The sequence below is a fragment of the Poromitra crassiceps genome (assembly GCF_964638095.1).
Source record: "Poromitra crassiceps genome assembly, chromosome: 5".
Taxonomy (NCBI): domain Eukaryota; kingdom Metazoa; phylum Chordata; class Actinopteri; order Beryciformes; family Melamphaidae; genus Poromitra; species Poromitra crassiceps.
This window is the reverse complement of record NC_139642.1, coordinates 47,688,456-47,705,958: the sequence shown is the minus strand read 5'-3', so window position 1 is coordinate 47,705,958 and position 17,503 is coordinate 47,688,456. Positions and strand designations below refer to the sequence as shown.

The 17,503-nt window shown below is 42.8% G+C and overlaps 2 protein-coding genes across 2 annotated transcripts; one reads left to right on the top strand and one right to left on the bottom strand.

Annotated features, from left to right (window-relative positions):
• Positions 1 to 808: 808 nt before the first annotated feature.
• LOC310776544 (extracellular calcium-sensing receptor-like) lies at positions 809 to 8,779 on the top strand (the record flags this gene model as incomplete). Its single annotated transcript, XM_083636724.1, has 9 exons — positions 809 to 999; positions 1,230 to 1,524; positions 1,699 to 1,785; positions 2,158 to 2,427; positions 2,997 to 3,203; positions 3,295 to 3,570; positions 7,294 to 7,521; positions 7,640 to 7,763; positions 7,866 to 8,779. 9 exons carry the CDS (start codon positions 809 to 811, stop codon positions 8,777 to 8,779), a joined length of 2,592 nt encoding a protein of 863 aa, XP_083492850.1.
• A 1,658-nt stretch (positions 8,780 to 10,437) lies between these two features.
• Positions 10,438 to 15,603, bottom strand: LOC310776947 (extracellular calcium-sensing receptor-like; the record flags this gene model as incomplete). The annotated part of the gene is made up of 8 exons (XM_083637170.1): positions 15,470 to 15,603; positions 14,896 to 15,190; positions 14,493 to 14,782; positions 13,767 to 14,062; positions 12,906 to 13,111; positions 12,511 to 12,732; positions 11,413 to 11,536; positions 10,438 to 11,336 (listed from the first exon to the last, which is right to left on the bottom strand). The coding sequence occupies exons 1-8, from the start codon at positions 15,574 to 15,576 to the stop codon at positions 10,438 to 10,440; spliced, it is 2,439 nt and encodes an 812-aa protein (XP_083493296.1). The 5' UTR covers positions 15,577 to 15,603.
• Positions 15,604 to 17,503: the final 1,900 nt, after the last annotated feature.

The following is a 17,503-nucleotide window of genomic DNA, read 5'->3' as shown; positions in this document are numbered from 1 at the left end:
TATACTTACGAGTAAGAGAGTATTTTTATTCCATGTCATACAAGCTGTAGTTTGATGTTTTTGAATGTGACTGTAATTTCTTCATATATTTATGTACATTGAGTAAATTGTTAGCTACTCTTAAGTTGATGTTAGCAAGTTCAACCACCTGAAAATGAGGAAAATGTCATTACCACCACCTACATTTGGAAATTTGGGCAGCATATTTCATTGAAATAATCACATACAAGTGATGTTTACAACCATGTTCAGATGATGATTCCTGACAAAATGGCAATAAAGCTTATATATATATCATAATCTTTTGTTTGGGAGCTTTGATGCAGCCAAGCTCTTCGCCTGGTGCAACCAGGAAGTAAACAGCTCTGGTCGTGTGTCGATTTACACTAAACATGTGACACATGCGCATATTTCATTGAGACCCTTTATTATTGCAATATTTGCTGGAAATGCATTCATACATCATTCAGTAACATTTTTAGAGCCTTATAACTGAAAAAGTTTTTTACGGTCACTATTGTGACCGGTGGGATTAAATGGTGTTACACAAATATTAATCTGACATTCCGCATCAAAGACTCATTTTGACAAAGGAAAAATAGCTTGGGTATTAGGGACTGCCCCTAATTCTCCACCTACCACATTGGATGGTGTGGAAGATTAAACAATGACGCAAGACTGCAAATGGGGCATAGCACTACCTATAAAATGAAGTGACCGTGCATATAAGGATTAGAAACTGAGGACAGCAGTCATGGGGACATTTCTTGACACATACGTGTTGTTGTGTTTGTACTTGATCTTGATGATGTTCTCGTGGTCTTGTTTCTCCCCTGTATCTTCCTCCCTTTCCTCCTGTCATTTACAAGGACAGTTTCTTCTGAATGGGATGCAAAAGGATGGGGATGTTGTTCTGGGTGGGCTGGTTGAGGTCCACTACTCCTCCGTCTTCCCTGAGCTGTCTTATACTTCAGAGCCACAGCAGCCCAGATGCCAAGGGTAAGCTTCACACAGATACGATGGAGAACAAAGAATTGTGCAGAACAATCCGGTCTGTCCAGAGTGTGCAAGGTGTTCAGAAATTACCCAAAAAGTATTCAATTAGATTAGTATTTAATTGTTTAGCTAGCTTGTTAGCAACAGATGATCAGCTGTTTTAGCAGATGTCTATATTTAGTTCCCACAGTGAATGTTATTTTTCTATAATTAATAGTGACATTTTGTATTAGTTTTGATATTCTAGGGTTTAGGCATGCTCAGACCATGGCTTTTGCTATTGATGAGATCAACAGAAACTCTAACCTGCTACCTAATGTGACTCTGGGATACAGTGTCTATGATAACTGTGCCACACTTGGAGTTGGATTCCGTGCTTCATTGTCATTGGCCAGTGGCCGAGAGGAGCAGTTTCTATTGGACGAGACTTGTGTAGGCTCCCCTCCAGTCCTGGGGATTGTGGGGGATTCCTACTCAACATATACTATTGCCATCTCCAGTGTCCTAGGTTTATACAAGGTGCCCATCGTAAGTTTCCTGTCTTGTACTGTATCCATCTACCTTTAAGACAATGCTTTTGATGTGCTCTATTTTGATTTAATTTAATAAAAAGATGACAAATAACTGAAATGTATGGAAATGTTTTGGAATGCATGACGTGCAGGGATTGCATATTCTGTGTGCATACTCTGTCTCTCACAGGTGAGTTACTTTGCAACATGCTCCTGCCTGAGTGACCGACAACGGTTCCCATCCTTTTTTAGAACAATCCCAAGTGATTCCTTCCAGGTGAACCTCTATTACCAAAACAACAACTTACAAATAAGTTGACATCAGTTAAACATTCCACAATAAGTATAACAGCACAGCTTGTAAAGAAGTGTGTGTGTGTGTGTGTGTGTGTGTGTGTGTGTGTGTGTGTGTGTGTGTGTGTGTGTGTGTGTGTGTGTGTGTGTGTGTGTGTGTGTGTGTGTGTGTGTGTGTGTGCGTGCGTGCGTGCGTGCGTGCGTGCGTGTGTGTGTGTGATTAATGGAGCTATGGTCTCAGCTGACACACCTGAAAGATAATAATTACACCATGGCCATTGTGAGACTTGTACAACAAATTTTCCACTGAATGCGTATTCCATCCTGAGCACGCATCCTTCCACTCTCCAATTAGGTGCGTGCTATGCTCCAGATTCTAAAGCGGTTCGGCTGGACCTGGGCGGGGCTGCTGGTCAGTGATGATGACTATGGACTCCACGCTGCTCGATCCTTCCAAACTGACCTGGCTCAGTCTGGTGGGGGTTGTCTGGCCTACTCAGAGGTTTTGCCCTGGAGCAATGACCCATCTGAACTTAGGAGGATCGTCGATATGATGAGGACATCCACAGCTCGTGTGGTCATTGTGTTTGCCCATCAGGGCTACATGCTTAACCTCATGGAAGAGGTTGGGGTTAAAATCTTATTTTAGGAATAAAACATGTCTTCTAAAATAATCCTAATAATTGTGAAAAATGTGAATTAACGTATTATATTTTGTTCCCCTAACTGGGAGATAGCATTATTTGGGTTACGATAACATATTTTTTCCCCCTTTTGTTTAATCAAACAAAACAAATTTTTCAAAAAACATTTTTTTTGTCTTTGGTCTCAATACCACTCTTCACAAGGCAGGCAGTAAATAATTAAGTGGTGGTAATGGTAGTAGTGGTGACGATGATGATGATGATGATGATGTTGATAATGGAATACATTGGAGGAAAGAAATAAAAAATAATTCTGATGCCATTGACAAAATGCCATTACTTTAACACAGATTTGATCAAATAATGCAGAATCCACTTAGAATTGACATGCATCACCTTAATCATAATCATTTCTAACACAATGGATTTGATCCGTGCTCATACATTATGACTTCAACTGAAAACTATAGAGCATTTCTTTTTTATATACAATTTGTTAAAGTAGATATCACATTAGTGCCACTGATCTCTGGACTAACACATTCCACAGGTGATAAAGCAGAATGTGACAGGTCTGCAGTGGATGGCCAGTGAAGCCTGGACAGCAGCTGCTGTGCTCCAGACCCCCCGCCTCATGCCGTACCTGGGAGGCACGCTGGGCATTGCCATCCGTCGAGGAGAGATACCGGGGCTGAGGGACTTCCTGTTAAGGATTCGTCCTGACAATGACCCTAACAACAGCTATGGAAATAGCATGGTGAGACTTTATCTTTTACTTCACCTCATAATCTGATCAATATTGAGTTAACATTATCATTATTATATTAATCTTTATTAATTGTCTCCAGGTGAGGCAGTTTTGGGAATACGCATTTCAGTGTAGATTTGCACCACCTTCAGTAGGCTGGCTGGATGCTGGGGGAGCGCTGTGCACTGGACTGGAAGATCTAGGGAATGTAGAGAGTGGCTTTTTGGATGACTCAGATCTCAGGATAGAATACAATGTGTACAAGGCTGTGTATGCCCTGGCATATGCCCTTGATGACATGCTGCAGTGTGTGCCAGGCAGAGGGCCTTTCAGCGAGCACAGCTGTGCCAGTTTGCAGAGACTGGAGCCATGGCAGGTGAGACATTAATTTACACTCCACCTGTTTGTTTCTAAATGTTGTGATACACCATAAGGTACAGTACGTAGTCAATTCAGATTTGTTGAATAAATACATTTTATTTAACTGTGACAGCAGTTAGCCTACGTTGAAATTGGCAGATTATTAACCTTGTGCTTTCTTTCTGTTTGAGTGAGTGGGAATAAGTAAAATACAATATTATCCAGGAAGTAGCAGATTGGGGGGTAAATACCAGTAGTTATGGCAATGTTAACCTCAGAGCTTTTCAGTGTGTTTCTGCGAATGTCATATGCTTCAGTTCTACTCACCCTTGCTGCTGTCTTTCAGTTGCTTTCCTGCATCAGCCTCAAAGGAGCTCATTCACGCTGCCATCTCCATGCAATTCTGTTGGGCAAGTCACGCTTTAATGGTTCACTTTCATGCGTGCCTACCTGTTCAAGCCAGCCTCTACTCAACTGGTCCTCACGTGGCCTCTCATCCATCACACATCAGAGATCGCACATCAGCGGGTCCTCACGTGGCCTCTCATCCATCACACATGAGAGATCGCACATCAGCGGGTCCTCACGTGGCCTCTCATCCATCACACGTCAGAAATCGCACATCAGAGTTGCACATCAGAGCCTTCGCATTTCCGCTGCTGAGGCCATGTCACAGTTATCCTCACGGTGTAGCTCTGTAATGCTCTCCTCTCTAGTGATCACCTGGCTCCAGCTCAGATCAAGTAGGCTTATGGCCGTCATGGTCATTATGGCTTACTGGAGCTATTTAGCGTTATCCTTTGAGTTCTCCTGTCTAATTGCTCTTTCATATGTTAATAGATATCCTCTGCTGCCAGGTAAGGTAATGGTCGAAGTCACTTCTCCACTGGTACGTATACTTCTCATTCTCTCTTTTGGGGGGATATTCATACTCCTGGCTGCACTACCCCTGCTGATCATGATGTAGCCTAATTATCAAGCTGATGTCATGATGGAGTCTAATCGCCAAATTAATGTGCCTACAGACTCATGTATCTAATCATTTAATAAATAATTGTCATTCTAGAAATGTGTCTCTCTGATTGAAATGGAACTTAGCGAAAATTCTAAAAGAGAGACCTGTTAGTTGTCATTCATTCACTCTCTTCATTTATTCACTCTCCTAAGGAGAAACCCTTTAGTTGTCACGGCCATCTCATTAATTTCCCCTCTGTCTTCACTCCTTTCCTGCTTCTAGGAGAAACCCTTTAGTTGTCATGCCCATTAATTCCCCTACATCAGGGGTATTCAATTAAAATTCAAATGGTTCCAGTTAGAGAAAATGTACTCGAGCAAAGGTCCAGAACATCGCAACATCTAACTTTTGTGACGATTCAGTGCCATATATATTGAAGTATAGCCTAATAGTTCTATCAACGTCTGCATGTAGTCAACAACTGACTGTTAAATCAAATAAAGTAATTCAGTATTTCAACAATGTTTATTTTCAGAAAAAAATATATTTTCAAATGAAAATAGTATTTTCAGTTTTCACTTTAACTGGTATTAAGTGCTTTAATAATAAATCAATTATATTTTCTCTTTCAAGTAAAATAAGGGCTGCATTGAAAAAGTAAAATACATAGCAGAGAGCTTAATTTTAGAAAAAGGAAATAAAAAGTATACCATGAGTTCCCTTTTCTTCTTTTAGTTAACTGCACTTTTTAACAGTCTCAACCAAAACTATCTGAGCACATACATTTGAACAATTCCCCCACTTGCTCTTGTTCAATGAGAGAAGTGTGCCCCGCTGGTGTAACCGAGGTGAATCAGTGCGGATTCCTCGTGAGTCCCGAGTGGTAGCGAGTGGATTGGTTAAACTCACTCCCCAGTATAAAGGCATGTTAATCAGCTCCGCCAAGGGAGCTAGCTCTCTTGGTGGAGTGGTTGTGTCTTTGACTCCCAAGCCGAAGGTCGGCGCCCTGGACAAGCCCTTAACATGGGTTGCTGCAAGTATAGTCTCTTAGAACAGACGAGTTGGCTTCCGCAATTTTCAAATGCTTCCGCCATACCGTCTGTACTTCGTAGGGGAGAATCATGCACCAACCGGAATGGGAAGTAGAAAGGCGGGTCTTCCGCTCATTAGTCCAATCAGAATCCAATATGCCGCATTTTTCGTGGACCCACGTGTCATGATTGGTCGGATTCTGTCAAACTTCTTTCCTGTCTGAAGGTTTTTTTCCCAACTTCCTTGTGCATGTTCTGGGGGTGGAACGTACAGACTGTATATAGCTGCATTCGCCGGATGTAGATGAGACAGTCTGTTTTAAGAGACTACTGCAAGTACCACCTACACAACGCCGTTACACTGGCAAAACCATCCTGATAAGATAACATTATCTCACAGTGATATCAGTGGGCAAGAGTACTTGCCTTGACAGAGAACTCCTTCAGCCAATCAGCGTCGCCACATGCAGTCCAAAATAATCCATCCATCTTAGAAGAACGACTTAAACATTTTTCCGGCTGATAAACCCTGCTGGTGCATCATAGTGTTTGTGTTAATTGTTGTTATTGAGTCTATTTCTGCAAGAACTGCACTTATTGCTGTTTATCTCATTGCTTTTTCAGGAAACGGGAGCAGCCATTACTCCTCTAAGCAGCTGCTGAGCGGCGGCCCTGATTGGCTGAGTAGCATCACATGGGTTGCCAGTGGCGACCCTGATTGGCTGAGTAGCATCACATGCAATTATCAATGCATGCAATTGGTCTGTGGCTGGTGAACTAGTACCGTAAATTGTAGAAACGCTGCGCCAGTTAAAATTGAAACGCTCCGTCAAACTTTAATAATCCTCAATGATTTATCAGTTATAAGGCTGGGTCCGCATAGGACAGCGTCTGGGGTCCGGACCCGGACCGCGGTCCGCCATTTGGTGATGCCTGCCCTATGTCATCAATCACTCCTTTCCCGCTTCTATCTAGCGTCATCGTTTGTGGGTGGTAACATTTAGATCAAGCCAATCAGAGTAAGACATATCTTCTTATTCAGCCTATCATCATCTAGCTGTCAAGCTAAAAGCCACCTTTTCTCTCTGTCTGGTCTGCTGCTTTTAAGTGCGTTCCTGCAACCCTCCTCCACCCCATTCTCCTCCAGCCCTCTCCAAGGTCTTCAGATTCAAAAGCCTTCTCCAGCAAGACCAAGACCTCTCCTCCATCACCACCAGGTCTAGACTCCACAGGGGGGGGGGGGGGTATTCAAGCCTACTCCTGGCTGCTCTACCCCTGCTGATCATGATGTCATTATCAAGCTGATGTCATGATGGAGTCTAATCGCCAAATATATATTTAATGTCCCTACAGGCTCATGTATCTAATCATTTAATAAATCATTGTCATTCTAGAAATGTGTCTCTCTGATTCAAATAGCATGGTGACTGAATTTAGCAAGGTTAAGACAAAATATGTTAATTCTTTTCTCTTAAATAAAATAATAATAATAATAATGATTGGATTTATATAGCACCTTTCCAAGTGCTTCACAGAATCATTATTCGTTCACACCATTCGTGCCCGAGCCGCCAACCCTTGCGTCATTGGCCGACCCGCTCTACCTCCTGAGCTAAAGCCGCCCCAGTGTGCTTCATCCTTCATCCTCTTGATCATCCTCAACCTCCATTGTGTATCTAGTTATGTCAAAGTACACTTTTTATAGTCTCGCTCTCTCCCTCTCATCTTTTTATCTGTCATTTCTCTTGTCTAGCTTGTGTATTACTTGGAAAAAGTTAATTTCACTACAGCATTTGGTGATCAAGTGTCATTTGATGAGAATGGTGATGCCTTACCAATCTATGATGTCATGAACTGGCTGTGGCTCCCTGATGGAAGCACAGAGGTTCAGCGTGTGGGTCTGGTTAAGAAGTCACCCAACACAGGTGAAGAGCTCATACTTGAAGAAGACCGGATCTTCTGGAATTTTGAATCCAAAAAGGTCACTTCTCCTTATTCAGCTAACTATTTTGTTGGCCCTTGGCCTGTGGAGAACTCATCATAATAGTGTCAAATCAAATAATGTGGAATGACGGTGATCATTCTTACTCTCCCTGTAGCCACCCCAGGCAGTGTGCAGTGAGAGCTGCCCCCCAGGTACCCGCATGTCCAGAAGGAAGGGGGAACCCGTGTGCTGTTTTGACTGCATCCCTTGTTCTGAGGGAAAGATCAGCAATAAGACAGGTTAATGTAGCTACATTGTAAATTCATGTAAAATAGTGTTGCTTATGTTTAGTGATATAGGCCTACTATATTATGTATCGCAACACCTGCCCCTTTCTTTAGGCTCCATGGAGTGTATCAGTTGTCCAGAGGACTTCTGGTCCAGCCCCCAGCGTGATCACTGTGTCCCTAAGAGAACGGAGTTCCTCTCCTACCATGAGCCCTTGGGTATATGCTTGACAACTGCATCATTGCTGGGCACACTAATCTGCAGCATTGTGCTGGGAATCTTCACCTATCATCGCAACACACCCATGGTACGAGCCAACAACTCAGAACTCAGCTTCTTGCTCTTGCTGTCACTCAAACTATGCTTCTTGTGCTCACTGCTGTTCATTGGCCATCCCGGGCTATGGACATGCCAGCTGAGGCATGCAGCATTTGGGATCAGCTTTGTGCTTTGTGTCTCATGTATCCTGGTGAAGACTGTGGTGGTTCTGGCTGTGTTCAAGGCCTCCAAGCCTGGAGGGGGCACCAATCTGAAATGGTTTGGTGCTTCACAGCAGAGAGCGACAGTTCTAGCTCTAACTTCCATCCAGGCAGCAGTCTGCACAGCGTGGCTTGTCTCTTCCTCACCGTCTCCACATAAAAACACACAATACCACAATGACAAGATAGTCTATGAGTGTGTAGTAGGGTCCACTGTTGGTTTTGCAGTGTTACTGGGCTATATTGGCTTATTGGCTATCATCAGCTGTCTCCTAGCATTTCTGGCAAGGAATCTTCCAGACAACTTCAATGAGGCCAAGCTCATCACGTTCAGCATGCTGATCTTCTGTGCCGTGTGGGTGGCCTTCATCCCTGCTTACATCAGCTCCCCAGGAAAATATGCAGATGTAGTTGAGGTATTTGCCATCCTGGCCTCTAGTTTTGGCCTGTTAGCAGCACTGTTTGGTCCAAAGTGTTATATCATCCTGCTGAGACCTGAAAAAAACACTAAGAAAGCTATCATGGGCCGAGGCACCACCAAGACATAAAAGCAGCACTTTAATCTATCAATGAACCTTCTCAACATCTCTATCCTTCCCTCAACACTGATCTGCTCATGAATAACCTACCTACAAAATACAAGTACAATTTTACATCGGCTGGCTCTGTAGCATCGATCCAAAGGTAATAAATCATATTCAGGAAATAAAATATGTGAAGGGTCCTTCAGAATTCTGAGTTTTCTTCAAAGTCATTTGAAGGGATGGGTGCTCTTTCTTGCAAATCACTTTGCTGATTTCACCAGTTTTTCAGATTTAAAGTAAGTGTAAGTGTAAGTGTAACAGTCCCAAACCATGGTACCATACCATCTGATCAGACTTTCTCACACACCATTGAAGAATGTTACCCTGATTTGGGTCACCTCAATGTTCCCAGGGTTCAATGCTCCCCAGATTGATATGGCACCTATTGGGAACATGACACATATGTTCCCTAGCTCTATATCTAAAATAATAAAGTTGAAGTTGTCCTGGAAACCTAGAAACACCTGGGAAGTCCTGTAAACTCCTGAAAAGCACCTCCCCAGGTCGAATAAAGTTGAAAATATTTATTTGTATAAGCCGTGCCTCTAGGCTGTATGTGATATTCTATAAGCAAGCTCACCCACTTTGGATGAATACTGAATTTGTAGTGTATATTATTCTATTTTACCTATTTTTGATCACGTATGTATGTAAAATCTTCAGTTACTTCAGTAAAAACAGCAACCCAGTACCATTTTCTTTGTCTTTCTTTAATTCTTTATTTTGCTATAATTGATGTAGATCTCCCAACAGGGGGCTCCAGTGAATGTTTGAACAAGGACTCCACTTGAGAGATATTTAATCAATTAATCATTTTTGGTAATCATGAAAAAATAACATTGTCATTGTCCTACAGTATTTCAATAATGAGAGACTAGTAGAAAGTATAACAAGCTTTAATGATACAACAAATTAATTTTGGCGTATGACTCCATGATATGATGACGCTCTCCTGAGATGATGAGCGGGCGTCGTCAGTGAAGAATAGGATAGGAAATCCCCCATAGGGAATTCTTCAATCAGGAGTCATGACGATGGTTGTGGTCAGGGGAGGAGGTGGGGCGAAAACAATTGCTTCAGCGATGATGATCAGCAACTGAGAATGACACATGGCACATACACAGCACATAGCAAACAGAGTAAAACATGGACCCTGATATACTACGCTGATTAGGTGATTGGGATCAGCTGGAGAGGAATACCTTGGGCTGATTGGTTACTGCCACATGTGTGGTAAACTGTGAATGGGTGAGGAGACAGCATCAGAGAAAGGGGGCAAGCCTAACAATAAATGGGTTATACAACCTCAAAGAAAGGGGGCGTGCACTGTGATATGACGAGAACTGGGCGTTGGCTGTTAAGTAGTCTTCATTATTGAAAATAGTCCAAGACAGCATAAAATCTTATCTACACTATAAGTAGCCTATGTGGTGGTCAAATATAATTCAAAATTAGACAACATACAGCAATAATAATGGGTCACAAAATATCACAGTGACAAAAGTTCTGACATACAAATGCACTTCTCTTCAAATTATAAGAAATGTGTTGACTGTGTTACAATTGCACAGTACAGTATAAGCTCTATGTTGCAATCTTAAACTAGTTTCACACCTGATGTCCTAGTTTTTACTCATCATATGTTTCTTTGTGTTTTTCTCTGGCCTAAACAATATGATAAAGCACTTTGGAGCAAATATACACAGGATTAGTCCAAAACTGGAGGCCAGAATGGCAAATATCTCCACAGCTACAGTGAACTTCCCAGGGGAGCTGACGTAAGCAGGGATAAACGTGATCCAGACTGCACTGAATATCAGCATGCTGAAGGTGATGAGTTTGGCCTCATTAAAATTGTCAGGTAGTTTCCGGGCTAGGACAGCTAACACAAAGCAAAAGACAGCCAGCAGTCCTATATAGCCAAGCACTGCCCAGAACCCTATAGCTGAGCCTAACGCACATTCTAGAATGATTCTCTCCTTGTATGTGGTTAGGTTTTTAATGGGGAAAGGGGGATTGAGAACCAACCAAAGAGTGCATATCAAAGCTTGAATGCATGTGAAATACACTACAGTCATTCTTTGCTGTGGAGGGCCAAACCATTTCATAGCATTACTCCCAGGAAGTGTAGCCTTGAAGGCCATTAAAACCACTATAGTTTTGCCCAGAACACAGGAGATGCAGAGGACAAAGGCGATCCCAAATGCTGTGTGTCGCAGCATGCAGGACCACTGAGAGGGCCGGCCGATGAACGTTAAGGAACATAGGAAACACAGAGTCAATGAGAAGAGCAGCAGAAAACTCAGCTCAGAGTTGTTGGCCCTGACAATTGCAGATGCCCTGTGACGGAAGAACACAGTCGCTGTGACAATGGTCAGGCAGGCACCACCGACTGAGAATGTAGCCAAGATGATTCCCAGGACCTCATGGAAAGACAGAAACTCTACAGGCTTGGGGAAACATGTGTTTCTCTCTGCATTGGGCCAGAACTCCTCAGGGCAAGGGAAACAGTCTGGGGAATCTGAGGGTATCAGAGAGTTTAATTAGTCTTAGTTTTTTATGTTGTCGAAATGTGTCAGATTTTTTATTTATTTTACCTGTAGTATTGCTAATCTCTCCCTCTGGACATGGTATACAGTCGTAGCAGCAGACAGGTCTTCTTCTGTGCAGCACTTTACGAGTTCCTGGAGGACAGCTCTCACTGCACACTGACACAGGCACCTGACACATACATACAGGTAGATATAGCCAGTGTAGTGCTTTGGATATCACAAAATAATTGGTAATAATTGGTTACAAGACTATCTCTCCCCACTACATTTCCAATGTAGGTGTATGGGACTCTGTAAGACACACCGCGAAGAAACCAAGCAGATTCAGCTGCTCCTGCAGGAGCATGACATGGTAGTTGAGTCCAAATGACATCACCACCACAAGAGTCACCTCTGTGCTCAACTAAATGAACCAGATATGAATATGCAGTATGTACACACCCATGGCCCTGGTGCACGATGCCAACAAGGCTTAACAGGACTCGCCAGATGCTAAGGCCGACTATGGGAGAGCCGTCCAGCCTGTCCAGGTTGCAAGGCTAGCTTTGAAGACAGACATCACTCTGGGTCAAGGTCCGCTCTCATAAGAGCTACGGTCCCTGAGGCATACAATAGTGTATCAGGCCATGCCCCACTGCACTGAGTCTAGCACCATAGCTGCCTCCTTCACCGTGCTGTGGAGGGTGAAAAGGCTGCGGCTGCAGTTCCAGAGACTGACTAGCACAGCTAGACTCGGACCAGGACTTAAGGCTGTTACAAGAGCGATGTGAATATACAGCATGAAATTGCGAGGCAAATTTTGACCCACCTGTCAATCGCAGCAACAGAGCAGAGCGTCGGCCTCTGCAATCCCCCACAAGTGAGGTGATTATGCATCTTATAGAGTAATTCAACGTCAGCTGCCGCTAATCAGGCTAAATCCCATACATCTGTATTGGAAATGTAGTGGGGAGAGATAGTCTTGACACTAAAGAGAACCAAGATAACCAAGATCGGATGTAGCATTCACAACAAGCTCGACTGTGTCCGATCTTGGTGCGTAGTAGTTTATGTTTTGGCGTTCATGGTGGTAAAGTGCCAAATAACCCCCAAGTTAAAACAAAGTGGCATATTACTTTAAATGATTGCCCTAAGGCTCCTTACCTGTGTGCCACCCCCTGCCCAGGTGAGGTTCTTGTTCATACGGAACTCTTGTCCAGCTGGCAGAGATGCATCATAGTACCCTACTGTCACAAACTCAATGGCGCCACTCTCACTTCTCTGCCAGTTAACCAGCTCATATATGGCCACTGGATCCCCGTTGGCATCAAAAGAGACTGGGTAACCATTACGAGTGAAATTAACTCTCTTCAGCTGACCCAGAACCTGCATTGATAGAGTGGAAGGAGAGACAGAGAGGGGGGGGGGGGGATCCAGCAGTGAGCAGAGAAGGTGCATAATGTAAAAAAAAAAAATAGATATATGTAATCAAAGGTGAATTAAATGTGCATGCTTGTGAATTTTACAGATAAGGCCTTCATTTAGTCCACTTGTATGACCTGTGTGGGCTCTATCTTGGTGAATCTGTCACATTGACTTGTGGAGTTTGTCTTCTGACACACTAAATTGTGGATGGCATGTGCTATCGCATAAACAGCCTTGTACACCATGTTAGTGATTCGGAGCTGAGTTGTGTCGGTGTACGGGCTCTGGAGGGTCAGCATATCTTCAGTTCCATCACACGCTCTCTCCCCTGTGTCAGCACCTACAAACACAGAGCGACAGGAATGGGTTTATTTTAGCCTTGACAACGCTAGGAATATCATGGCATTTAATTTGTTTTGTTTTGTTTGTTTGTTTTTGCAACAGTTCTATAGTGTTCTTATGTATTTGCAAGTCAAACTTCTCAAAGTATACTTCTCATACATTTTTACAAACATGCCTTTATAACTTTTACCTATTTTATTTGGGCTGTATTTGCATTTTTGTTTAAAATTGGCCTATTCTTCATTATCCCTGTTTCATTTTAGTTCATGTATGGCTTTATTATTGTCAATCTTATTCGCTTTTATAAATTATAAAAATATAAAAATATAATAATTAACAATTTGCCATTATATATATATATATATATATATATATATATATATACTGTAGTATCTTAATTTGTTTGCTGTACTTAGCGTGTGTATAACTTTGTTTAAAAATGCCCTTTGTTCATTTGACAGGGACAATGCATAGCATATTGCACAAGAATATAGTAGAGGCTAATGGCTAATTTACTTCTGTAGACCTTGAGCAGGAGCTGCCAAAACAACAAAGCAATTAAATTGTCATTGTTAATATTCCTGGATAATGTAGGTCTTACAGTACATGTACAATTTCACCAACCACAAAGCAGCATGTTAAAATTGTCTCACTTTTTCCTAGCCGGCATTTGAATGCACCCTCCCAGAACTCAGTAAGCAGCTGGGAGCCAGCCACCTCAGCTGGAGTGAGATCCAGCAGGAAGTCTCTCAGACCTGGTATGACAGATTGCTGGATGCCAAATCCAGTGGCCCCGGCACAAAAGCTGAACCTCAGCATGTCCGAGTCAGTTAGCCAGGACTCACTGCCTATCCACTGGCGTGGTGGAGAGGCCTGCTGCTCCATCTCCTCCAGCAGGAGCCTCATGTCTCCAGAGGCTGTAAATGCCACAACAACCATGGCTGTGGACCTGGAAAGAGACAGATTAACATCAACATGAAACTTGTAATAATAAATAATAAAAAATGTAATAATAACACAATGCAACTAGACTAAAATAGATTTACATCGACTTGAATGTTTGAGTGTTTTGTGTTCTACTGTAGGTGTCAAGATAGAACAAATAACATAAAAAGGTTTTACAGAGACTTTTGGTGTTTGGAATATATCAGTGGCATCTTATGAAATTGTTATATTGACTTTTTTGTGTGTGTGAAATGTATCAGTGTCAGAATAGCCTGTATGGAAATATTGGGCTCATACAGTTCCACTACTTGCTTCCTCAAGCACATCATTAAAGTTTCCTAATAGCTTAAAGACTAATGTTTTAATGTTGTGGGATATGATATCACTAGTCTATAAACATATTGCGAACACAACAAAATCAATGATGTATAAACCTGCGGATAACATCAGCCACTCGTCGAATCCTGCTGCGTGGGTGCGTTCGATAGAAAGATTCAGAGTACTCCACACAGATGCCCTCTTTGTGTGCTGCGTGCAAAAACGACGCCATGCCATTATTCCCATAGTCCGAGTCGGACCGGACAGCACCGATCCAGGTCCAGCCGAAGTGTTTCACAAGCTTGGCCAGAGCATCAGCCTGGAACTGGTCACTCGGGATTGTCCTGAAGAAGGTCGGGTACTGCTGCTTATCGGACAAGCATGCACACGTGGCAAAGTGGCTCACCTATAGGAAAAACAGTAGGCCTTGTGCAGTTATTTAACAGACCAATCATCAAATCAAAAACAGCACTATGTTAATTATCCAAACCCCTAAACTGATCAGCATTTTGAATTTACCTGTGGTATGTCAAAGGGCCCGATGATGCGTGACATGCTGATGGATGGCGTGGATCCGGACTCACCGACAATAGCTGTTACCATACCCGACTGCGAGCATTTCTCGGCGGTGTCAAACACCGGCTGCAGGGCATTTGTCAGCTGGAACGCCACTTGCACCGCCATAGGAACTGCGGCGCACGAGTCGTGAATTTTGTAACCAAGCCGGATGCCAGGCAGCAGCTCCATGCTGTTGTTGATCTCCTCGATGGCAAAGATCATTGCACGTGAGAAGCGCAGTTCACGTGAGTCCATGCTGCACACAGACAATGAGCCACTCATGTCACAGCTGACGTTTGCACAATACATTGCCAATTCACAAAGTTACATAATAACAGACATTCAATGTAAAATAGAATTACAATTCTTTGTTATGACATGTTATTTGTGATTGTTGAATGGAGAGAAAAAAAAACACACAACACTTTCATAAAGGGTTCATAATACTTAGCAAAAAGGTTTGCAACAGAATGTATTACATAATAAAGCACAATTCTATCCCAGCACAATCTCACTTCTTCTCCATCTTACTAACCTCCCTGTACACCTTAGGGGCTCGGGCATGCTGCTGTAGTGATGCTTCACTGTGTGCATGTAGTAGTGTATGGAGAAAACACCCCCAATAGCAAAGTCGCCATCCATTGAGAATGCAGGTAGACGCGGGCTGCCCTGGAGTTTACATTTGACAGCGTGAGGAGCCCCTGTCACAGATACAGCGCCAGGCCCGACCCCAGCACCAGTCAGAGCCTCTATGAGCCCAGGCCCGACCCCAGCACCAGTCAGAGCCTCTATGAGCCCAGGCCCGACCCCAGCACCAGTCAGAGCCTCTATGAGCCCAGTCCCTTGTTTCAGGCTGTCCCCAGACTCATTTGAAGCAAGCGCTGAGTGCAGCGCACACAAACCCAGAGACACCGTCAGCCCAATACAAAGAGTTGAGGAGAGCCCCATCCCTGTGTGTGCATGTGTGGATAAGGCAGCTCTCCCAGGTCAAAATACAGTACCACTGGGTTATATACAGTAGCTTTTCACACAAATACTTCCCTCCTTCTACCATACATTAGCTTAGCAGAGAGAGGAGGCAGGGGCGTGCCTATGGCGTTAAACTGGCCACCCCTGAAATGTGATTGGCCACCCAAGGTGCCACCCCAAAATCATGAGTTGCACGACTGGCTGATGACCATGTTAGAGGTGGGAACATCAAGCTAGTTAATCTTCTTCTTCTTCTTCTTCTTCTTCTTCTTTTTTCAAAACTACACTCCTTGAAGTGTCACACAAAATATATTTAAATTCTGAGATGAATTTCAGATTTCTGAGAATAAAGCCCAGAAAAAGAGTAACTAATGGACAGGTAATAGTTAAGTAATGATTCAGTACTAATGAACTACTCAGTATGATGCATCACTTTACAATAAGGTACACAAAAAGAGTAATTGATGGACAGGTAATAAGTAATGATTCAGTATACTGAATCATTATTACCTGTCCATCAGTTATGAACATCTACCACTGACAGATACATGTTTCAAATTCACCAGCCGTTAAGGTTAAATAGTAAATAATTATATTGAGTCTCAAATATATCATGATGTTATGATCCCAGGTTAATAAACAACAGCAAATCCAGTATCTTTTGTCCAGTGTGAGTGTGTGTGTGTGTGTGTGTGTGTGTGTGTGTGTGTGTGTGTGTGTGTGTGTGTGTGTGTGTGTGTGTGTGTGTGTGTGTGTGTGTGTGTGTGTGGGTGTGGGTGTGTGTGTGTGTGGGTGTGTGGGTGTGTGTGTGTGTGTGTGTGTGTGTGTGTGTTGTGACACTGACAGCACAGAATCTCATTAAGTGGCTCAGTGTGCGACTACCATCTAGTGGACATCACAGTAAACGCAGTGAATATTTGGTGGTGAAGAATGGTGAATATTTGGTGGTATGATCTGTGAGCCTCTGTTATTTTAAATGGGACTTAACAGGGGTGTCAAACTCATTTTAGTCCACGGGCCACATGCGACCCAATTTGGTGTCAAGTGGGCCAAACAAAGAAAATGATAATAACCTATAAATGACATAACCTCCACATTTCCTTTCTTTTAGTGTAAAGAATTGCAGGTATACTGCCCACATTTTAAACTGCACTTTGGTTCTGCAGACATTTTGTCTTTCAGAACAAGGTAAAGGACTTTGACCTGGATTAATCAAGAACACTGCTAATTTCCAATATATATTTACTTTCAGCAGAAAAAAGTGGAAAAAGTGTTGACATATCTTGTATATATAGACGTATCTCTTTAATGGTTTAATGGTCAGTGATATTTAAGCAATCATCAGATCATGACAGGCCGTGGTATATGCTCATTATACCACACCTAAGGGTCGTGCTTCGAAAACACCCTTAGGTGTGATATAATGAGCATACTCTATATCACGGCCTGAAGTGATCTATTCCTTTTATATAACGCTTAGCAAGTATGGCAATATTGAAAGGAATAAACAATTGGAGAAATCATACTCTTGGTTCCCCGAGCCGACGCAGTTGCTGAACAATGTCAGATAGCAACACAGACTTGGTGACAAACAAACAGC